Source organism: Carcharodon carcharias, chromosome 3, assembly GCF_017639515.1.
Source record: "Carcharodon carcharias isolate sCarCar2 chromosome 3, sCarCar2.pri, whole genome shotgun sequence".
Taxonomy (NCBI): domain Eukaryota; kingdom Metazoa; phylum Chordata; class Chondrichthyes; order Lamniformes; family Lamnidae; genus Carcharodon; species Carcharodon carcharias.
In genome coordinates, this window is record NC_054469.1 from 161,007,976 (window position 1) to 161,032,331 (window position 24,356).

Below are 24,356 nucleotides of genomic sequence, written 5' to 3' on the forward strand. Positions count from 1 at the left end.
CAAATTCGGCTACCTGAAAACTGCGGTATCCAAAAAAATGGACATTTTTGCAATAATTTTAAGTCACTATTAAATGAGTGAAAAAACTTAGTGGCTTGTTCGGGATGTTGCTGCATTGGCACGGTGGTGTGCAGAGTAGCTAACCGTTTCATGTGACTTCATTTCCTATGCTCTGAGTAGCTTAGCTTAGCTCAGCTCTCTGACAGCTTCACTAGCATGCCTGTGCTTTAAATCCAGCACAGCCTGCAAGTCAACCTTGCTAGTGAAGCTGGCTGAACTTTACCCAGAGATTGGCTGAGACGATTGCTGAAAATGATTTGGATTTGAATGAAGTCAGTGCAGATGTGGCAGAGACATTTGAACTCGCCCAGGAAGAACAAAAGACCCTTGCCGAATCCAATATGATAGAATATTTAGATATGTTTTCTACTTGGGAATACATTTTCGGTCAGGCTAAAGGCAGTAGTGCCTTTGAAGCGAAAATTGGAAAAGTTAAAACCAAGCAGAAGGGTTGAGAATTCATCAGCCTGGGCTATATATAAGAAAAGTCTGCCCAAAATAAAGCCAATATGCCAGATCCAGCTTTGTTAGCATCAACAGAGAAGGCAGGTGAAGCTCTGTGGCAGGTATGTGTTCCATAAACGCTAGAAACTCAGATGGACAGAAAACATTTCAATTTGTATTTTAAAGGAACAACTTCTCGATTTCATGTGTCCCCCCTATTCATTGAATTAAGGTTCCAATTCTTTAGCCAAAAACTGGCAAGACCCAAAATCCAGCACGGACTTTGTCTTGAGGTTCCTGGTTTTGAGACACTCTACCTGTACTATCTCAGTCTGTATTCAGATAATTAAAGTCCCCCATTATAACCACTCTATATTTCTTGCACCTCTCTGTAATTTCCTTGAAATTTGTTCCTCTGCATCCTCTCCATTAGTTAGTGGCCTGTAGATTACACCAAGCAATGTAATTGCACTTTTTTTGTTTCTTAGCTCTGGCCAAATAGCTTCTGTCCTTGACCCCTCTGGGATTTCCTCTCTCTCCAACATTTCCCTTTAATCATACTGTCACCACCCCTTCCCTTGCCTTTCTTTCCTATCTTTTCTGAACACTTTGTATCCAGGAATATAATACCTGATTCTACCCTCCCTTGAGCCAGGTCTCTGTTGTAGCCACAACATTGTATTTCCACATGGCAATCTGTGCCTGTAACTCATCAATCTTATTTACCATACTCTTGTGTATTAACATGCATGCACAGTAGCCCTGATTTAGACTTTATTACTTTCTACTTTACTCTGAACTCACCTATTAACTTACTATTTCCGATTCCAGATCTATTTATCTTTCCCAGTATTGGTATCACCTTGATATTCCTCTCTAATATTACTTCCTGGTTCCCACACCCCTGTCAAGTTGGTTTAAACGCTCCCTAGTAGCACCAGCAAATTAACCCTCAAAGAACTCAGCCTCATCTCTATTTAGGTGTCACCTATCCGGCCAGTACAGCTCCCATCACCCCCAGAGCTGGTCCCAATGCCCCAGAAATCTAAAGCCCCCCCCTCCACCATCTTTCCAGCCACGCATTCATCTGCTTTATCCTCCTATTTCTATATACACTTGTGTGTGTGATACTGAGTGATTTGGAGATTACTACTTTTGAGATCCTGCTTGCGAATTTCCTATCTAGCTTCCAAAATTTTGACTCTACGACCATGCACCCCTTTCTGTCTCTATCCCTGGTACTAACGTGGACCTTGGCTACTGGTTGTTCGCCCTTCCCCTTGGGGTGCTGTGCAGCTGTTCAGTGACATCCTTAACCTTAGCACCAGGGAGGCAATTCACCATCCTGGACCACGCCTGTGGCTGCAGAAACAGCTATTCTCCCAACTATTGAATTTCCTATCACGATTGCTTTTCCAGTATTCTTTGTGTCCACCTCCCCATGTACAGCTGAGCCACCTGTGGTGTCACGGACCTGGCTCTGGCTGCACTGCCCAGATGAACCATCACTCTCATCAGTATGGTTGGAGACTGGTATGACAGTCTGGTGGTTACCCATACCCTCTCTTCCCTCGTACTTTTAAGCTGCGAGATGACCACATCTATGAACATGCTACACGCAAAGTTCTGAACCTCATGGATGCACCGCAGTAATGCCAGCTGCTGCTCAAAGCTTTGAAATCCAGAGTTCAAATTGCTGCAACTGACGCAAAATGGTTATCCAGGACATGGGTAGCTGGGGATCCTGGAATTCCCATATAACACTGGATGTACACTCTTAAGGTTGTAGCAGCACTGCCATTACTCTATCCATTAGATAATAAACCTTTACTGATAGTAATAAACCTTATTTAAAAAATTTTTTAAAATTACACTCGCTAGCTTCTCCATCCTTTCTGTTGGCTTAGAGTTAGTCCATAACTTTGGAGAAAGGGAACCACAGCAGCAACACTCACCAGCCAATCACTTCATGGCTTTCCTGTGATGTCACAGTTTGATTTCCCCACCTCCACCCCCAACACTTTTTTTCCACACTCAATACTTCCCCGATGCTTCAGGTAAGTCAGCAGGAAGTTTCTTTGCACATGTTTGACCTGATGACATGAGACTTCATGGGGTTTAGAGTCAATGTTGAGGACTCTCAGGCAACTCCCTCCTGACTATACAACTGTGCTTTAGATCTTTTACACCTACAAGAGCAGGCACTTGAAGCCTTCCTCAGTATAGCACTCCAATGTCAATGTAGAGTGGAGTTAGCTTCCAATTAGGAAGATATCATTGCCCAGTAGTTCCTAATCTCTTTATTGCAAACGGTTTTATAAAAGACGCAGTACTTGGTATACAGATACACTTCTGGTGCAATCAAAATCAGTTTGTGTATGGTAGGTAGCAAGTGCATCTTTATTATTTTTGAAATCATCGAGATGGTTGTGAAAGTCTGTTACTTCAGAAAAAACTGCCTTGTGTCCAGACAGTAATCTTGTGGTTTGGCAGTCTCTGGCTTCTTTTCCTGGAAGACCCGGCCTGCATTATGGAAGTCGATCTTGTCAAAGCCATCAATACTCCCTTTTGTATTCTATTAGAGTTTTATATGTTTACTCTTATTTTATTTCTTTAATTCTGATTTACTCATGTACTTCGTAGAGCAAAATTTTTGTCTCATTTTAACTTCCATATCCAAGTTTGCAGCAAAGAATTGCAATCCGTGGTGTGGAACAGTTGGCAGTTGGAGGCAGAATGGTTTACTCCACCTGTTCTCTGAACCCTATTGAAAATGAAGCTGTAATTGCAACTATTCTTGAGAAGAGTGAAGGTGAGCATGTCCAATATTTACACCGATTGCAATTTTGTTTAAAATAAAATTGTGAAATAATATAAATTTGTCCTTTTTGAAAAGCAATAAGACTTGTAACCTATAATATTTGCATTGGAGCTCAACTTTAAAATCACTATAATCAAAGTGGAATGCTTTAAAAGAATTCTGCATGTGAAAATGTTCTGTTATTCTAAAGTACCAAAGACATATTTGAGGTTAAAAATCCACTTTTATTTTGATTTAGGGACTTTGAATTTCTTACAAAAGCTGGCATTATTCAAGTTGTTTGAGTTAAGGGAAGAGAAGAATTGAATCTTATAAATTAGTTTAACATTTGAATCATCACTTCTGACAGCGTGCATGGGAGAGATATAAAATTTTTGCACTTAGGTTTGTTGACAGAATGCTAATTTGTTGTAGGAACTCTTGAATTAATTGACGTCTCATCAGAGTTGCCAGGGTTGAAGCGGATGCCTGGCTTAACATCATGGAAGGTATTATTTGAGCTAAAGCTCATTTCTTCCTCCTCTCCTCTGCTCAAGATCCTCTAAAATATCATGTTTTTGTTCTTGACTGTCAGAACACTGTGAAGTAATCAATTTTAATCTTTCAATGTACAATTGAAGCTGAGTTCAGCCCAATCTAGAAATGTGGCATCTTGTGACTTTGCAACTGAAAGAAAGGGTGGGATTTGAGTTCCATTTGTGATTGACTTTTCAACATGCTCTGTTTTCTCTTGCTCTTTTTTTGACCTCATGTTTTTCTGGTCTTAGCTCACAGTAGCATGGGTGGGGTGAAAAGATGCGGTGTGAAGATTTGAAGAGTGTAGTTCTTAAATTATAATTTTTTATGTTTTATTGGTGCGTAATTGAATTGGTTGCTTTTGTCTTTGATCGTAAAATTTATTTTACTGTACGTCAGGTAATGACGAGAGAAAGCCATTGGTATGCGGAATGGTCAGAGGTACCAGAGAACAAACAGACCCAGATCCGTCCTACGATGTTCCCAATCAAAGACCCTGAAAAGCTCAAACTAATGAATCTGGAAAGATGGTTGGTAGTGTTTGGCTCTTGTGATATTACTAATATGATGTATACAATGTTTAAACTTATAGGTGAAAGTATAACTAAATTAAATTGTGGAATCTGTTAAATTAGAGCGCTAGTTCACGGTTTGAGTTTTTATTTAATTGATGGCACAAAAGTGGGAGAGTAAGGTGTCAAGAGGACATGAGGCTACAAAGGGATATAGATAGGTTAAGTGAGGGGCAAAGATCTGGCAAATGGGGTATAATGTGGGAAGATGTGAAATTGTCCATTTTGGCAGGAAAAATAAAAAAGCATATTATTTAAATGGTGTTAAATTGCAGAGGGATTTAGGTATCCTAGTGCATGAATTGCAAAAGGTTAGTATGCGGGTACAGCAAGTAATTAGGAAAGCTAACAATGTTATAATTTATTGCGAGGGGAATTGATTACAAAAGTAGGGAGGTTATGGCTCAGTTGTATAGGGCTTTGGTGAGATGCTATCTGGGGTACTATATACTATATTGGTCTCCTTATTTAAGAAAGGATGTAAGTGCGTTGGAAGCAGTTCAGAGAAGGTTTACTAGACTAATACCTGAATTGGGCGGGTTGTCTTATGAGGAAAGGTTAGACAGGCTAGGCTTGTATCTGCTGGAGTTTAGAAGAGGAAGAGGCAACTTGATTGAAACATATAAAATCCTGAGGGGTTGTCACAAGGTGGATGTGGAGAGGATGTTTCCCTTTGTGGGAAAATCCCAGACTAGGGGGTCACTGTTTTAAATGGGCAACCCCTTATTTTTAGACAAATGAGAAATTTTTTCTCTTGAGGGTCAGAAGTCTTTGGAACTCCCTTTTTCAAAAGGCAATGGAAATGGTGCCTTTGACTGTTTTTAAAGCAGAGATTCTTGATGTGCAAGGGGGTGAAAGGCGGGATAGGCGGGAATGTGGAGTTGAGGTTACAGTCAGATCAGCCATGATCTCACTGAATGGCAGAGCAGCCTTGAGGCGTACACCTGCTCCTAGTTCATATGTCTGTATCTTGCGACTAACCTTGGGCATATCCATGCTCAGTAAAAGCTTCAACCTATCATTACAACATATACAAGGAGTTTTCTTTCACTGTGGCTTATTAACCTTGTCAATGCTACACTACACTTATTTTAAGCTATTGTAGCATATCGTGGTAATAAAAAGGTACTTTATGAAATATAAAATAACTCTGAAGTATGAGACCATATGTTGTCAACCTTTGTTAAATACTTTTAAATCATTCATGACATTTTTAGTATAAAATTTTATGCGTGCAGTTTATTTTGTAAAATTGTTTTTGTTTGTATAAACTATAATATAAATAGTAGCATCTTGACAAGTGTATTTAATTTAGGTTTTGCTTAGGATTGCCATATTGAAAGAAACTGATTATTAAGAAAGGGGCAACAAATACTGTTTTCATCTGTGCCAAAATATCAAACCTCCTTTCCCTACTTAATTGGCATTTTGATTATAGAGGAAAGAAAATTGCAAGCAGTTTTTTGTAAGATTATGAATATTTGAAAAGAATTGTGTATAAGTTATGGTATGTCACTGGCTCACAAGAAAAACATAGACATATTCAGATTTCACTTATCTTGTATGACAGCCCTTTTTTTTTTTAACAGCATTAGGATACTCCCTCATCATCAAAATACTGGAGGATTCTTTATTGCTGTTCTGGAGAAAAAGGCTCCAATACCATGGAACAAGCGAGAACCAAAGGTAAGATGGTCTGCCTGTTTGTAATATTTAAAGAAATATTTTAGTACTCAATGTTTCTACATTTTTTGCTTTTCTATCTCCAAATTTTACTGTTCCAGATAGTTAGCAAGAAGACAGTGCTGTCGAGAGTAATGTTCCTGTGTCGGTCTCTGCATTATGCATTTGACTGAAAAAGTAGGCAGGTACCCTGTTCATTGTTGCTTATTGAACAGAATTGCTAGGAGATTTGCAAGAGCTGTTGAACTAACCTTTTTTTTCCCCCTCTACTTTTTCCCTGCTTCTTATAAGGAAGCATCTTTGTTGTATCCCATTGTGATCATTTAGACAATCTATGCTGGTACAAGCATCACTAAACTGCCTAAAATTTTTTGTTGTCCTTTTCGTTAATCTGCCTGTGGAGTGACCTTTGCTTTACCCTCCAAGGTTATGCTTTGCAGTAGTAAGCATTTTTATATTGGGGATGGGAGCAAAGTTAAAGAAAAGGATCTATGATCAAATATGCTGTGTCCTATTTGAGAGAAATCTAATCCTGTTTTATAACTAGGACATTTTTTTTGTAACTGACATCTGTGCAATGAATCTTTGCAGTATGTTCACTCCATAATAATCATGTCCCTTATCTGTACCCTGCCAACTGTTTTAATTAACACAGGAATAGGAACGTTGCCCCTACCATCTTGCTAAACACCTGGATCCTTAGCAAGTTGGAATGCTTAATTAAGCTTGGGTTAAGCCATATTCTTATCAGCTCCATGCCTGGAAATTGAGGAAGGCTTGGCCTTCAGTGAATCTGTGCCCAGTACTACTGTAGTACTCTAATTGAAATTGTACATATGTATGGTGAAAGATTTGTCCTTTTCAAAAAGATTGCATAGAATTGATGAATTCAATCCTCATAATACTGGCAAAAACTATGGAACCTTCTGTGAAGAATGGATTTTCACATTTTCCAGTCACTGTAAACCTCTTGCCCTATTAAAGGTTTCCTTGGACTGGGTTGCTGAACCTGACAGCCTTTCATCTACGTCCACCTACCCACTGCCCCCCCAAGCCCACCCCCATCTGTCTCATGTAATAATATATTTTAAAAATTCAGACACTGGTTTTGTGGAAACAATGGAAGGATATGCAGAGAATTTGATTCCTCTAAAGTGGCCCGAATCCATTCTTGTTTTCCCATTCTGAAGAAAAAAGATTGATAGAAGATGCCAGACAGACTGCACACAAGTGGCTGTAGAGGACCAATCTTTCCAAAGCTAATTTAGTAACTGTTTTAATCTGTGTCTTTGGCAGCTGAGCCATAAAACAGCAGCAGCTAATACCCCAGTTGAAGGCGATGAAAAACTTGCGGTAATGGAAGAAGTTAAAAAAACTGATGATGGTGAAGAATCATCAGCCAGTAAAGATGGTATTTGTTGGTAGGTTATACCATAATTTGTGGAGCTCACTAAGTATCCTGCTGAAAGATCACTTGCCGCTTGTATATTTTATGGCTGCTTTGTGCAACATTGGCATGGTTTCTTAGTCTTCAAGGGCTGCAGCAGTCCATGTTGTGGAGCAACATAATGTGGGTTTGTGCTTTTGATCCTCTGTGGTGAGCTAATTATGGTCAACTGTGTAGCTGGGGGGAGCAGAGGGTTGGAGCTTCCAGGTTGGTAAAGGAAAATCTGGGCTGAGTTGCTTTGGGATGTTTTTACTACAACTTTTAATAATTGACTATTCGAACTACACTCTGAAACCATTGGGCAAATTGGCCGCCATCTTAGTATAGTTTGAGTTGCGATTCAAGGACATCCAAGAAACCATAAGGTGGAAACTTTGTTTTAAAGCTTTCCCATGTCCTTCTCACTAAAATCTCGAATACAATTATCTATTGGGTTTTAACTTCACTGGCTGATATTGGACACTAGAGTATGAAAAAAAAAGTCAGGCTTGTTTAATATGTTTACTATTTATGAAGTCTACTATTCTCACGCAATTTATTGCTTTTCCTCTCTGACTGGGTTTAAATGGTCCATTGTCAAATACTTTTAAATGCTGATGCTATTTGACATGAAATGTGAGTGAGTATCTTCTCTGCAATTTCTTGTAAATATTGCATCAAAATGATTCTTGTGAAAATTCCATTTTTCAATTATCTTTAGTCCACCACCATCAAAGAAAATGAAACTATTTGGATTCAAAGAAGATCCGTTTGTGTTCCTGAGTGAAGACGATCCAATATTTCTACCGATTCAGTAAGAATTCTTTGAACTTGCTGCTCCTGTTTTCCTATCTGAATGAGAATGAAAAGATTTAAGAGTGACCAGTGATTAAATTCTACTGATTTGAGTTGGGCTGCTTTTTTTGGGTCTGTCTTCCATGAAGTGTTTATAACAGCTAGCAGTTGCTTAGAATTAAAGTCGATTTAATAAATGTCTCAATTTGGTAGGTCCAAGAATGGAAAAAATTTATCAATATAATGTAAGAATACTTGGTGAGTGACATAAGCTAGTTAACCCATAAGCAGTGTACCTTCCAGATCTGATGGGTCCACAGGGGACTCTTGTCACTGTATAATGAGTCGTATGTTGTTGCTCTAAAAGTGTTGCCTACATGTAGAAGGGTAGTGAGTAGTTAAGGTGGGGTGGTGAATAGTTTTGGTGGGTGGTGGATGAATCTGAAAGTGGGATGAGATACTCGGATGGTAGGTGTAATAGTTTATAATTATGGTAGATATATATTTCACATCACTTGGTACAGGGGAGTACATAGTTTTGAGATGGGTGGTGGTCAGTATGTGGGGTGGCTCTGGCCAACAATAATGTGGCTGTTGTAGGAGGGGGTGGCTGCAGTTAGGATCATAGGAAGTTTGTGGGACAGAAAAACGTCATTTGGGCCATTGTGAGTGCGCTGGCATACAGTGAGCTATAATGTAGGATGAGTCTACAGACCCAGAATCTGGGTCTAAGGCTGCACCTATATGCTTAATTAATTCCTGGGTCAGCCTGCTGATCCAAAGCTTTAACCTATTGCTGCTCGGCTCTCATGAAACTCAGTCGCGTCTGCTCAGGCAATATTTGTTTAATTTTAACCTGCAAATGTTCCTAGAAGTTCTATAATTTTTTTTATAAAGCACAAAATGATTGAACAGTACATTTGTATATCTAATGGCAGGGCAGTTGGTTGTTGGTAGATCTGGGATTTGGAGTTGAAGTGAAACAGTGCCACCTATGGAGGGCTATCTGTAAGACGATTAAAAGCTAACCTCAGTAATGAAACTATTGCAGATTTTCGTAAAAACCCATTTGGTTCACTAATGCCTTTTAGAGAAGAAAACCTACCGTCCTTACCTGGTCTGGCCTACATGTGACTCCAGATCCTCAGCAATGTGGTTGACTCTTAACTGCTCTCTGAAATGGCCTCACAAGCCACTCAGTTAAAGGACATTTAGGGGTGGGCAACAAATGCTGGCCTTGCCTGCGATGCTCACAACCCATGAAAGAATAAAACTATGGTGTGTAATCTTAAAATTTGAGCCTGGCCATTTAGGAGTGAAATCGGGAAGCACATATTCATACAGAGGGTAGTGAAAATCAGGAACTTTTTTTTCTCTGTCAAAAGGCATTTGAAATTTTATTTTATGTTGGACAAGTGTATCTATGGCTATAGTGCAAAGGCAGGTAAATGGAATTCAGACAAAAATCAATCATGATCTAATTTAATGCCAGAACAGATTTGAGGGACTGAATGACCTACCTATTGCCAGCATCTTGTGTTTCTAAGCAGGCACTAGTATTGTCCATTAAAAGAATTGCTAAGAGTCACAAGGCATCTCAAAATTATGACATGGAAAGTGATTTTGAGAATCGTGTGTAATGGGAGGAATTATAATCTGTGTGTAATTTTGTATGTATAAATTTAAATTCAGTAATACAATCTGGTTCTGTTCAGAAACAACTTGCAGTTCATTCGCACAGTCTTGCTGCTGCAAAACTGAATTGTCTTGTAACAGCAAACCATATATAATCCTTTAGTTGTTGAAGCTAACCTGTTTTTTGCTTTGTTGGGCTAATTATGTCTTTGTGTAATGCAAAGTAGTAGTCATAGAGATGCAGTTGTGCAAATTCTTCCTGGCAGATGAATGCCAATTATGGCAATGATGTATCTTTTGTCAAAGCTTTGGTGCCTTGATTGCATTTTGGAACAGCTTTTGAGTTGCGGAATGTCCAGCTTGCTGATTGAACTAATGAAGGTTTAGTGCTACGCTTATATTACTGTAATCAAACTGAAGAATAACACATTAAATATGCATATTAATTTGTGGTAAGAACATATCCAATAAACTCAAGTATTTAAAACAGTAATCTGTGCAAATTTTACAGAGTGTAATTTTCTGATGCGTGATATCTGTTCATCTATGTTGTCAATATGGGTGTCCTGTTAGATTATCTGCTGTATAAGAAAAATGTGAGACATTTTATCAAAATACTGAAACAATTTTTAATAGGGAATTTTATCAATTGGATCCATCTTTCCCCAAGTCGAATGTCCTCACTAGAACGCATGAGGGAAAGAAGCGTCACCTCTACATGGTTTCAAAGGAACTAAGAAATGTGCTTCTCCATAACAGTGAACGAATGAAGGTTGTTGACAAAGTTTCCTATTTTTTTTAAGTCTAGCTCATATTGGTAGGCTTTTGAGTCATTGAACATTTTCATTTGGGGAGGCCTCTTTCCTCGTTTGCCATGCTTTTACTTGTGACAGATCAACCTGGTCTATGACAGGCAGCCTGCCAGATCAGTCTTCAGACTTGAGACTTGCTTTTCAATAAATATACTTTTAAAGCCAATATTCAGCTAGTGAAAACCCTTTTTAATGAGTTAGTATAGAGTTATTAATGAAATGAAGTGGATTTTTTTAAAAAAGCTAAGGAAGGGAAGAATATGATATAACTAGAAAAAATGAAGTGCTAAAGTCACTGATTATATGGTTCATTTAGGAATAAAGCAATTCTTGAATTGAGTTATTATTGTAATAGTTATTCACCATCATGATGCAAGATCTGAAAACTCAAGCAACTGGCTTGTCATGGTCAAATAGCACCCATGTGCAATTTGATATCAAATATAAATACTTCATATACTTTTTAAACAACAAAACTTCACAGTCATGAACTGTTTCTTCACTAATGGTTTTCATGTAAGTGTCCAAATGTTGGAATTAAACATTTCATGCCCCCATGTGCCAAATTAAAAATCCTTATCCTCTAAATTGTTTCATGGCCTTACTTCACCCTATCTCTTCAACCTTCTCCAACCACTAGTCCCTCCTAAATGTTCCACTTCTTAAATTTCAATCTTCTTTCTCTTCACTGCACCTTCCCCCTTAACTCTCACATGTATTGTTGATGACTGAGTTTTTAACTGAGTTGGCGCGCCATACTTAAAAAAATTAAAACCCATCTCTTCAAATAAAAGGGCTATCTCTTCAATACTTCGCCTACTGCCTTTTAACCTCTCTCGAGGTTCAACATCAGTTTTCTTTTTTCCTATTTGTGAAGTACTTCTTTACTTAGAGAAGCTATATAATTGTCTACAAATTATATTTTTAGATTTGTTTGTAAAACAAAATTGAACATTTTTAACTTTAATATTTGTAGGGTGCTGTGATAAATCTGGTTTATTCTCCTAGGTGATCAATACAGGAATTAAAGTTTTGAGTCGCAATAATGATGGGGAAGAATTTGGTTGTGCCTTCAGATTAGCACAAGAGGTAATAGTTTCGTCATTTACAGATTTTCTGTGGTGATATTACCGATAAGTTTAAGATAAATAACTTTCTAACATTTAGACAATTAACTTTGTGGGGCATTTTTTGTTGCACAAATTAGGTTTTCAACTAGAAAAATGCTCAAATTTATTTAAAAAAAAATGTAAACACTTGCCCTAATCAGGTACACTGTGTTGTAACTCAATATGTATGTAACTAGCTCTCATGGGAAATCTCACATTTTGCAATTACTTGTAATGTCTGTAGGTGGTGTTGTGATTGGACTTTTAATCTCATCTGTAACAAACACCAAATGTTTGTGAGGGATTGTCTGGTCCTTCATAGGAACATAGGAGCAGGAGTAGGCCATCTGGCCCTTCGAGCCTGCTCCACCATTCAATAAGATCATGGCTAATCTGGTCTTGGCTCCACTTTTCTGTCTGCCCCCCATAATCATTTGGTGAACTTTCTGGGATAAAGTGCCACTTTTCTTAAAATAAAAATTCAAAATATTATATTTAATGATATAATTATCCACTGAATTGGCTTTTATGTTTTATCTTTTATGGCCTCTTCCAAAAACCTGGACTTAGGCAGGTTGTTTTTGCCCTGAATTGTAATGTTTGCTGAATTTAAATTGTGCAGTCTCAGCCTGTGCAGCATACATACTCCCCAAGATGCATCAGCAACAGAACTGTTGGAATATTTTTCTTCATGCTGCTTTTTAGTTATTTAATTATTTGAAAATCTAGAGTGGAAATTTCAAAAACTTCATTCAGGCAAAGTTCAATTTTACTTTTTTCAATTTGCAGTTTTATGTGTGCACGTAACAAAATGACAGTCCTAATTGTATACCTTGAACCATTTGTGTGCTATAAGCTTCAGGGAGTGCATAAAATTGAGACACAAAGCCTTTCCTCATCTTCACTTGAATTCAATTTTCAAATGATAAGTTAGTGGAAATTTGAAGCAAAGTGCCTATAATTATGATGATTGATAGTGGTATTCATGGTTGGAAAATATTAGTGTTAGTCTAGTGACACCTGCCAGATAAGGTGAGTCAAGAGAAGCAATCTTTAATTAGCTCTTGGTTATCATCTGTTCCAGTGATAGAAAATTTTTAATGTTAATTTATGACATCTGTTCAACATTGTCTTCATAATTTAAATCCTTTAAAGCGAGCAACAAATTTAGTATAATTTTAATAATTAATTTATCAGCTATGATTTATAGCAGCAATTTGTCAGTTAATCATCATCACAAGCCTGTAGCACTTTGCTTAGGTCATGGCTGATCCATACCTCAACTTTATTTACCCATCTTTGTTTCATTTCCCTTGATGTCCTTATTTAGCAAAATATTATCAACCCCCGTTTTGAGAATTTCAATTGATCCATCATCTGCAGTCTTTTGTTGGGAAAAGAGTTGCAGATTTTTGCTGCTAATCATCTGAAAAAGTGCTCCTAAATGGCCTAGCTGTAACTTTTAAGATAATTTCCCATTGTTCTGGATTCCCCATTTGGGGAAATAATTTCCCTAACTTTTCTAATCATTGTCACTTTCAAGAATTTTGATTACATCATTCTGCTAAACTCCAGGAGGTAAAACCAAGTTTATGTAAGCAGTCTTAATTTAACCCTTAAAGCTCTGGTATAATTTTGGTGAATCAGTGCTGTACCCCCTCCGAAGCCTGTGCACACTGAAGTTCAGTGCCCAAAACTGAATGTGGTACCTCAGATGGGATCTTGCTGATAGCTGGAAATTAGAATGTTTAGACTTTCTTACAACAGAGAGAAAGAGGTACATGTTGAAGAATCCATCAAAAGACATTACTTTTATGGTTTGGAAAGATACTTTTAAACGTCACCAAATCAGACATGGAACCTTCACCCAATGTTATCAAGCCCTTGGCCTCCCTTTTGCTGACACTCCAGAAGTTTGGCAGTGCGTCAAACCTCATATTCTAACCATATTTGTACCAAACAACAGATTTGCCTTCTATAGTTCTACCAATCCTTGGATTTCCCCTTGTGCAGTGATGCCAGATAGATAGAAGTGGGGAGAGTGGGTTGACCAATCCGTTGTTGGGAGACAGGACAGTCATTGCAACTTTTAAAGAAGGTCAAGTTCCTTCATTTTTTAAAAAAAAAGTTTCAATTTTTTACTGCTGTCGGACAGGCTACCTAGAGCTTTGGAAACCTGGCAGGTGAAAGTCGACAAGATGGGCTGGATCCATGTGTGTCTTTACAACACTACTTGTGAGCTGGGCAAGTGGGCTTGTTTTCTCCCGACCCAACAAGCTACCCTGTTTAGTAATTTCAAAAGCTTTCAGGATCTCTTTTTTTCCCCCTGCCTCCCTATGAGTGATTGGTCAATCTGTAGAACAGGCTCCTTCAGGAGGCGATGGAACCGGTTGGCCGTAATTCACCCAAATTCCAATTAGAAGATTTGCTTTAGCAAATAAAATTTTGCAGCATGGTATTTTAGCCGTAACGTGGTAGATGTAGCATGCTTTGGTGGAAAAGATGATTTTGGAGCCATGGTTCCAAAGCACTGCAATACTGGGGTTTTCTTCATATCATTTCTGGGCCTATGGTAGGCTGTTTTGATGGAAGTTCATCAAGAACTCCCAATTATATTATGCATCTATCAGGATGCTTGAAGGGAAATTAGATACAGTTTTTTTGTCTTGTAATTATGTTCTTGGGCAAGGACCACTCCCTGCCCCCCCCTCTCCTGGAGCTCCTGCCAAACTCCAGTTCCACTCCAGTTCTCCCAACCCCATTCTGCTGAATCATAGAATAATCCTCCAGTATACTGAAGTACTGTCGAATGCCTCAAATAAGAGTTTTTGCTAGATTGTGCTTTTTATTTTCACTGGAAGTCAGCCAAAACAGCACAATAGGATCACAGAATTTCAAAAGCAAATTATGTCCAGCAGAAATAGAGTTTCCACGATCTTTTGTGATTTTCTTTTTTAAAAACAGCATTGTGCTGAATGCTGGCCCTGCCTACAAAAGTAGTCTCACTGTGCACCATTGCAATTTTCAGGTAATTGAACCATTGAAGAGGCTCTTAAATTTAAAAGACATTTTATTTATATATATTTTATATATTATATATATATATGGAACGGGGTCTGCACGCCGACGCGTAAAATAACGCATCCCGATGTCACCCCACATCATTTAGATTCTCAGTTTGGCTGGTGCGCAGCCAAACTGTCAAAGGCCTATTAATTACCTGATTGAGGTCATTGTCAGGGCTCTGCCCATCCAACCTTACAGTTGGCAGGCAGGCCGGGAGCCCGGGCGGGCTTCCGAAAAAACATGAAACCTCACGGGCGGGATGAGGTTTCATGAGGGTTTTAAAAATGTTTATTAAGTTTTAATATTCAAGTAATTGACATGTGCCAGCTCATGCGACAGTGTCACATGAGGGGACATGTCAATTTTTTTCTTCTCTGTTCAGCACAGTTTTTAAAGTTGAAGCGATCTCCCTGAGGCAGCACTTTGCCTCAGGGAGATCTGTGGGCTCTTTCGTGCATGCGAGAAAGAGCGCACAGACCTGCCCAGGGAATCCAGCCCCGTCCGCACAGGGAGCACGCAACACTTCAGGGCGGACATCATGCTGGGCAGGCCTTGATTGGCCCACCCACATAAAATGGCAGCGCGCCTCTGACTGGGGGTGCTGGCCGGGAACCCGCTCGCAAACGCGTTGGCACAACCCCCCCCCCGACAGGCAGAAAACTCTGCCCATGGTTTTGTGTCGTTTTTAAAGGTCATTTTGGTTATTTAAAATTGGGGTTACTCACTGGCTAAGCCCTGATTAAAATTGTTTATTTCTTGTGACAAATTCATTTTCGGCTTACACCATGTTATCATTCTAAAATTTTAATTTTTATGAAAAATTACATTCCAAACTGCTGCCCAGTCGTTCCAGTTCTGTGTAGGTTTTACGCTTTGCATTATGCAAATAAATGAAGAAACTTGTGGTAAGAAAACACATCTCAACTAGCACAATTTGCACCCAAAGCAGAAACCCCACCCCCGGTTCTCTTTGGTGTTTCTGATTGTGTGGTAATATCTGTCCATAATTTAGCAGCAGCTGTTTACAGTTTTACTTTATGGACTTGAACATGAACAGAATGGGACCTAGTCTGAGATTGCCCAAACTTATTTCAGTTTGGGCCCTAACAGCCAGCAGAGAAAGGAGATTTTCAGTGTAAGGAAGATTTGTATCCATCCTCAAAGATACAAGGAGACTGTGCCAGAAAATAATCAATCACTATTATGCCTGAGGAAAACGGTGTAGCTGGCAGCTTGAATATACTTATTGAAGATTGGGTTCATCCAACCTTATCCCTTACCGCATTTGGAGTTTAACTCTCAAAATTGCTGCTGATGTGTCGTACTGTTTGGCTGTGCTTGCACTGTTGGGCAGCTGAAGAGATAACTTAAGTGGTTCTGGTTTGCAAATTATTGCTTTGCAAAAGAAATTAAGAGTTGACATGTCTGTGATGATCATTTGGCAGAGGGAACAAGACTTTTTAAATGTTTAATGAGATATAAATTTTAGATAATTTGAGTGCCATCAAGAATGGGTTGGAACTTTGGAGGCTCAGAAAATTATTAAGACTGAATAAGCAGAAATAACTTTAAAACCATTCAAAATATGGATCCTGTGCTAAAATGGCATTAACAATTTTTTAGCAGTAGTGTCTGTGAGCTGAGTTTTTTGAAGGATTCCTTGGAACCACTGCTACTTATCACAGTAATTGTACTTAATTTTTAAAAATCAATCCAAAACCTGCGCTCTGGAAGTTGTTACAATTTAGCATTACTAGAGCTAAGCAAATGTTGAGAGCAGCCAATTGGATACTTAGACTCTCCAGGACCTGACATTATGGCTCTTGAAACACAGATAGCTCTGCTCTATTTGCGCTCAGGATGCATATTTCATCCTGTTTGAATTTTTTGGGCGTGGATGTTTAGGAAGGTTGAGTTGTACTGCTGATGCCCAATTGGTGGCTACATCCTAAATCACCCAAATTTGTTGTCATTAGAAGCCTGATGGTTAAATTAACTGGAGCATAGATTTAAAATTTATTTATGTTGCTCTGAGATTCCAATGTATACAGTGTGATCTACTAATACATAAGGAGAACATCCTTCCTGTAAGAGAACCTGTGATTAGAATATCAAAAGAAATACCTTATTGTGTAGAGTGTGAATTACTTGAATTATATTAGCTGACCAGTGTATTAGAAATTAGATACCTGTTCCTCAAAGTAAAATATAAGCAGCTAAAAGTACACTTATATGTTCTTCAGGGTATTTATACTATAAACCCATACATTAATGGAAGAATCATTAAGGTTTCTATTGAGGACATCATGGTGCTGCTAACGCAAGAAAATCCATTCATTGGCAAACTTACAAGTGAACCTCAGAAACAAGCCAAGAAACTAAGTAAGTTGCTAGGTCGGTGTCTTTTTTAAATGAGCGGAGAACTCTTTATTATAACTGTAGAAATTAACCATGTTTCTGCATTTTCTTGAAAGTATAAGTTAGCATTTGTTTTTGCTGCTGTGCATGTTATTTTTTACATTGCTCAGAAATGGTCTAATTGCCTTTTGGTATCTCGAATGGGTTCCAGCTGCAATAGTAAAAATTAAATTTAGAAGCTTAGCGTGAAGCTTTAAAAATGCCAGGTGTTTGTTTGATCATGAGCTCACTCACTGCATCACGCAATTCCCAATGTGTTTGCATCTGAAATTCAAATCCACTGAAGTGATTTACCGTACAGAATATGATTAAAATCTGTAGGTACCATTAGCATTCCCTTTAAGGCTGCTCTTTTTTTTCAGTCAACAGGCACGCATTAAATAGGTGAAGCCAGCAAAGTGGGAAAGGAATTGCATGTATGCAAAATCTGCTGATGGCCACTTGCCACAGATGACTTATTTGATTTTTCCAGAGCGCTCATCCTCAGAATGTTGGACCTTACTTGATTTTATTTATTAGCGGAGTTAGTCCAAACCAGATTTGGGTACAATGTTTATGGTCACTAAATTATAAAGAAAATGTATCATTATGAATATAAAGCACGGCAATATGGATAGCATAGAGGCATTTTTTTTTTGACTATCTTCGCTTTCCATGTTGTGATTCATTCAGAATGAGAGAGAAGGGAACTAGAAGGGAAAAGTGTGAATTTTGACTGGAATGGATTGAGAATGGCATGTGGCTTGGAATTTGTAGTCTTTGTAGCTGATATGCTAATCTGTTACAAAGTAGTGTTAATACAGTGTTTTACTTGTACTGAATAACCACAGAAGTAACTTAATTCTATAAGTGGCCATGTCTTTCCACAGCACTAGAATTGTTGTAACTCAACATGTATTATGCTAAAATCTTTATTTAACACCCAATGAATTATTCAGAAAAAAATTGAGATGTTATCTTAACATTACTCGAATGGAGTTAATGAATAGCCAAATAAATACTTCCCTTTTTATTAAAACAGATATGGGGAGCATTGTGCTGAAGTATGAACCAGAACCTTCGTAAGTTTTTCACTAAATTATTTATTTTCACTGGTACTTTTAATGTACATGTTAGATTTTGTACCCTTTCTAACTTGTCCAGCATTCACTGTGCTGGACATCACAGCAGAACCTGCTCCTGTCTTCAACTGAAGTTATCCATATATATTTTCCTAGCGTTGTGAAGCCAATTTCAACAACTTTTTTTGGCATTTCATTCCACAAATCCACACTCCTAGCTGTCGTAGTGGAATTCAAAGCGATGATCTCTAGGTTGACTATACTAACCACTAAACCACTCTCTTACATTGGATAGTGACTACCAACAGGGACCCACAGATTGTTTATGTAATTTAGGTTTAAATGCCTGTGTGTTTTTTAAATAATTTATTCCAAAATCTGTTCTAAACTTATTCTAGCAAGAAAAAGACTAATCCTCAAAAATAATTGATATTAAGTATTGACACCTCCCGTTTGTTTTTGCCAAACTTCTTCCTACATCCCATCCATTATCAATAATGCTTTTATACATCATCTCTGAAATATTGCCTGCCTACAGCTCCTATTTCTCCCCGCTGGCTACCATCACTCCCAACCATTGCTGAGATCTTTGTCTGTACAATTATCAGGGGATTTGACTTCTCAAATTTGCTGGTCTTTTTTTTTTTGCTCTGCCCTCCTCTTCCACTCCCCACCTATATTTCTCAAATTTCAAATTATCCAAAAATCAGAATTCCCTACACTTAACTGCACAGTGTCTCACATTCTACCCTTGCTTTGCTGCACTGGCAAACCCAACAGATCTGCTTATAAGATGCTGTTTCTTGTGTTAAAATTCCTCCCTGGTCTTGTCCTATCCTACTGTGAGAGTTCCTGTAGCCAATTGTCCTTGTTTATAACCTCCACATCTCTTTATTTTCTGTTGACCTATCTACCACCACTTGTCATTCCTTTAGTCATTAGTTCTTTAATTCTTGTCCTTAGGAAATCTCTCCCTAAAGCAACTTTCCACCATGCTTTCAACTGTCTCCTTCAAATTTTTCTCTTTTGCCATGCTTTTGCAGCTTTCCTTAACTCGTTGCTTTTTCTTTCTTTGAAGCATTGTGATGTTCTCCACATGAGTGGTGTATCATTGTCCATTCAATGTGGGGAATACCTATTTTTTTTTTAATTGTGGAACTTTCCTTGTTGACATCTTGAACAAATCTCCAGTCATGAATTGTGGAAGAAAAGTAGTGGTTATAATTGAGTTAGTGATCATTTGTCTGGTTTGGCTGTGTGGAGCAGGTCTAACTCCCATTTTAAATACTATTGCCTTCACTTATCTATTTTGTGATTGATCATTCTCTCATTTGCTGCTGCTTTAATGGTGCACTCCAAAGGTGTTGGGAAATAAATTAGTTCCATTCAAAGAATGGGGATGATGGTGCTGAAGACAGGTAATTTTTAACTATTTCAGCTATTATCTTAAACTACAAATCTCTGTGTTGGTTTTTGTTATAACTTTCCCATGGTTAGAAATGGTGAGCTATTGATTTGGAAAAATTTCTTTGGAAATAATTTATTCCTAGGTGATTTCCACCCCTTCCTACCCCAAATGGACATAAAAGTAACTTACTGACTTCATTCCAATTATTTACTCTTTTGTTTCTTCCCACAGCTGTATTTACAGAAACACTGAAGGTCCAAATTGCCCAATTGTACTGTGTGGTTGGAGGGGAAAGAATTCAATCCGTGCCTTTGTTGCTAGGAACGAGCGTTTCCATTACCTACGAATGTTGGGAGTCGAGGTTTTCAGAGACAAGAGTAAGGGTGAAGGATCAGACAGTACGGCTGCAAATACTGAGAAAAACAAGGAGCCAATGGAAGAAGGGGAATTGAATTTAAAGAGAGAGGCTGAATGTTTGAAAGGGGATTCTGACATACTACAAGAACCTGAAGAAAAATATGATAAGATCCTTGGGACCACAGAAGAATCTGAAAAACATCAAGAACAAGTACAGCATGCAAAGATGGAAATCAATGATACATTAAGAATTCCAGAATCTATTGAGTCATGTTCAAAAATCGAAAACTTTAGTGCTGAAGCAGCATGTCCTGATGCAAATTAACCTTGGGTTTCTACTTTTTAAAAAAAAATGCCAAACATGTACTGATGCAGATTGTAGCGTAAGTTATTTTATGACTTAGTATTGGGTATCCAGTTCTGCCAAGCGGTTTCTGGAGGAAAATATTAATTTACTTGCAATCCAAACTTGAATATTTCTTATGAATGTACTCAGAGCTTTAACTAGGCAGATAGGTTTGAAAGCTTATTCGATTACAAGTTATCAGAGCATGAATTAACCACTTTCTGATTTCAATATCATCTTTTCTGTGAAGATATCTTGGTCATTTGCCAGACATACTCTCCACAAAAATTGAATGAAGCAAGTATCTTCATGAAGGGGCAGGGAGAGGGGAAAAGAATTGTATCACTTTCATTATGACTTCATTCATGAAAGATGATGATTTTTGACTCTATGCACATGACTAAGTTGCATTGTTTTTTCAAATAGTTTGACAACCCATTCTCTTGAAGAAAATAACTTTTAAAATGACCATCCCTACTGTTTGGTGGCATTTTTGTTAATGCTTCTATTTGTGCTTTTTTAAAAAAAAACTTTGTGAACCCTGTCTTTGAAAAATGACTTTAGTTAAATTTATAAGCTGAAGTACTAACTTTTATTTTAAAGGATCATGGTTTTATGGTAATTTTGATCTCTACTTAAATAGTAAACTAGAGGAGCTGATTGACTATCAATTATACACCTGCCTGATTTTCTACTGGTTTACTGCCCTTGTGTTGAAGATGATAATTGCCCCTTTGAATTCAATCATTAATTACTTTGCAAATTCTGTGTATGTACCAAAGGAAACTGTTTCAAGTTTGTATTGAACATGATTCCAGATGTGAGGACATTTTTTTTTCAGTCATTTTTTGTCCAATAAAAGGCACTGGATCTTGTAGTTTTGATGTGTTCATGTTATTTTCAATCCTCTTTTGTTCTTGTTAAGTTCCCAGTGGATATAAATTAGTTGAATCTTGCTACAATGGAAACCTACCCAAAGTCTAGCAATGATGTTTAGAGACTGCAATCAAAGAAGACTGCAATCATGAAGCACTGTTTGCGTGTAAACGTTGGAAATTGTCATTTACATCAAAGTTGGATGTACGTGTGCGTGTGTGTCAGTCATCAGGCACCTGCACTTGGCAATGTGCTGTCTGGGTAGGATCATAGAATATGGAAGCAATGAGCAGTTCATACACTCCAAGACATTCTGATGAATCTCATGTTGTGATACAGTGCAGTGGGTAAGAAATTGTCCTAGAATTGGTAGAATGTGATCTGGGCTAAAATTAAAATTGAGAGAAGATTTTGTCTACTGTGGATGATGGAAATCTGAAATAAAATGCTGAAAATGCTCAGGCCGGGCAGCATCTGTGAAGTCAAATAATTAATGGGTGTAATTTTCAACCCTGTTGTGGTGGGAATGGCGCCATAAAATGTGATGAGCCATTCAAAAGTCCATTGACTTCGGTGGGACTGTAAAATCCTGCTGGCGTAAAATTTCACCCAATGTTCCAGGTCTGTGACCTTTCATCAGAACTGGGAAAAGTTGGAAATGTAATAGTTTTTAAGGAGGGGAAAGAGTGGAAAAACAACAAAAAGGAAGGTCTGTGATTGGACTAGAAAGATAGGAGAAATTAAATTACAAACGAGTTGGTGGGAATAGCCAAAGGGAGTGGTAATGTGACAAGGAACAAAACAAAATATGGATCCAGAGGAGGTGTAAATGGCAGAATAATTAACAGCTGCTGTTGGAAAGCAAAAACAAATTAAAACTGAAACCTTCAATTAAGAGGAGACAAAATGGGGGGCGAAATTGTTGCACTGGAGGCTATAAGGTGTCTAATTGAAAGATTAGGTCCTGTTCCTCGAGCTTGCGCAGAGCTTCACTGGGGCACGGCAGCAGGTCGAGGACAGAGATTTCAGCATGGGAGCAAGGTGGAAACTTAAAATGACAAGCCTTTGGAAGTTTGGGTCTCATGCTTGCAGATTGAGTGGAGGTGTTCTGCAAAGCCATCATCCGATCTGCATTTCGTCTCCCCGATGTAGAGGAGATTGCATTGTGAGCAGTGAATTCAGTATGCAAAATTGAAAGAAGTCTATTTATGTTACCAATACGAAGTTTATAAGATGGTTATGTTTATTCCAAGATACAAAGGAGTTGGGAGTCCAGAGTTTAGTGAATTAGCATTTCTATCTGGATACAAGTGCCCATGTGATTCATGTTGCCAATGATCAGGTATTTGAGAGAAGAACCAGAGCAAGCCATTGTAGTATTGGATCACAGGGGTTTTTCCCTAAGGTATCCCTGAAACTCTAAGACAAAGGAGTCTGCAGGCATCAGAAAGAGAGCAGAGTGATAGAAGCGGCCAGCCCTGCACCTGAAGCAGAGAAAATGCTGACTATTATTCAACATGCAGAATTCGGGTGGGAAGTGGTTGTCATATTGAAGAGACCCAAGTTTGAGAGGATTTAAACAAGGTTAGAAGATTTGGCTAGAGGGAGGAATCTCCAGTGTAATCCTCAATGAAAGTCAGCCCTGGGATTAGCTGGCTGGGAAAGGAAAAAGAAGCAAGTCTTCAGGAGTGGGGAATAGGTTTGGACTGGTTCCAAGTATCTACTAAGGGACAGAGTAAAGTATTATTATGATGGAGAATTTTCAGTTCTAAAAGTTAAATGGAGGAAACTTTTCTGCCTTCTAGAGTTTACGTTGCCCACAAAAAGTGTTTAGTCAATGTGTTTTGTTTGTTACAGTAAGCATCTTAAAACTTGAAATCTTGTGTGATCCATCCAGTTAGTCACTGGAAGTTTGAATATTTTTTTTACAAGTTATTGGTCTCTACAGGGATCATAATATGTGAATTGTTGCACCTCCTGGAAGGAGTTTTGGGGCATTGGATGGCGAGGAGAGAGAGGATAAAAGAGCAGGGCCAGAATTTTACACTCGGCATGCGGGGTTGGGCCTGATGTGCCGGAAGATAAAGTGACGCGCAATGATGCCGGGCATGTATCCCGACGTCATCGTGCTGTTTCGCGATACTTTGTTCGGTGGATGCACACTGGAGTTGGCTGTGCAGCCGCTGATAACTGATAGGCCTATTAAGGTCACTAAACAGGTAATTAACATGAATGTTACGCTGACCATCCAACCTAACGGTTGGCGGGCAGGCGAAAATGCCAAGCGGCCTTTACATTTTTTTTTAGGAAACCTCATCCACGAGTGGGATGAGGTTTCCTAAAGCTAATAATGATTTTATAAAAACTTACTCTGAAAAATAAAAATATGTCCCATCTCATGTAACGTGAGGGCGCACGTTTCATTAAATTTTTATTGTTTTTATATTTTTTAAAAAGATGCCTCAGGGAGATTGAAGCATTCTTCTGCGCCCATGCGCGAAAGAGCACTGGACCCAACTCTCCCTTCTCCCCCGCCTGCACAGGCAGCACTCACTGCTCGGGTATCACGCTGGACTGGCCTTAATTGGCCTGCCTGCGTAAAATTGCAGTGTGGAGCCGATCGCCAGTGGCAGTCAGGTTCCCGACCAATGAAAAATCCTGGCCCAGGTGCCATATATGCGCTTACATGGAAAAGTGCTGTGGAAAGGGGACCAGGGTGTTGGGGTGACTGAGGAGTGGACCAAGGTGACATGGAGGGAATGGTCCCTTCAGAAATGGAAGGGGTTGATCTGTTAAACGTGTTCAATTTATATGAATATTTACTGGCAATTAACAACTGTCAAATTAGAAGCATAAAATACAAGCTGATCTATATGTTTGTGTAGCTTTTTATTAACAGCATAATTGGGATTTAAAATATTTAACGAATAAATTGTTCAAATTTGACTTAC

The 24,356-nt window shown here is 38.5% G+C and overlaps 1 protein-coding gene across 1 annotated transcript in view; it reads left to right on the top strand.

Moving 5' to 3' along the window:
- nsun2 (NOP2/Sun RNA methyltransferase 2) overlaps positions 1–21,404 on the top strand; it is a 41,095-nt gene extending 19,691 nt beyond the window's left edge. The window contains exons 9-19 of the mRNA XM_041184856.1: positions 3,186–3,316; positions 3,740–3,813; positions 4,241–4,371; positions 6,003–6,099; positions 7,393–7,517; positions 8,244–8,336; positions 10,589–10,724; positions 11,773–11,853; positions 17,183–17,321; positions 18,379–18,418; positions 20,058–21,404. Of these exons, the coding sequence (XP_041040790.1) occupies positions 3,186–3,316; positions 3,740–3,813; positions 4,241–4,371; positions 6,003–6,099; positions 7,393–7,517; positions 8,244–8,336; positions 10,589–10,724; positions 11,773–11,853; positions 17,183–17,321; positions 18,379–18,418; positions 20,058–20,508 (1,498 nt within the window). The 3' untranslated portion in view covers positions 20,509–21,404. The remainder of the gene's footprint in view (positions 1–3,185; positions 3,317–3,739; positions 3,814–4,240; positions 4,372–6,002; positions 6,100–7,392; positions 7,518–8,243; positions 8,337–10,588; positions 10,725–11,772; positions 11,854–17,182; positions 17,322–18,378; positions 18,419–20,057) is intronic.
- Positions 21,405–24,356: the final 2,952 nt, after the last annotated feature.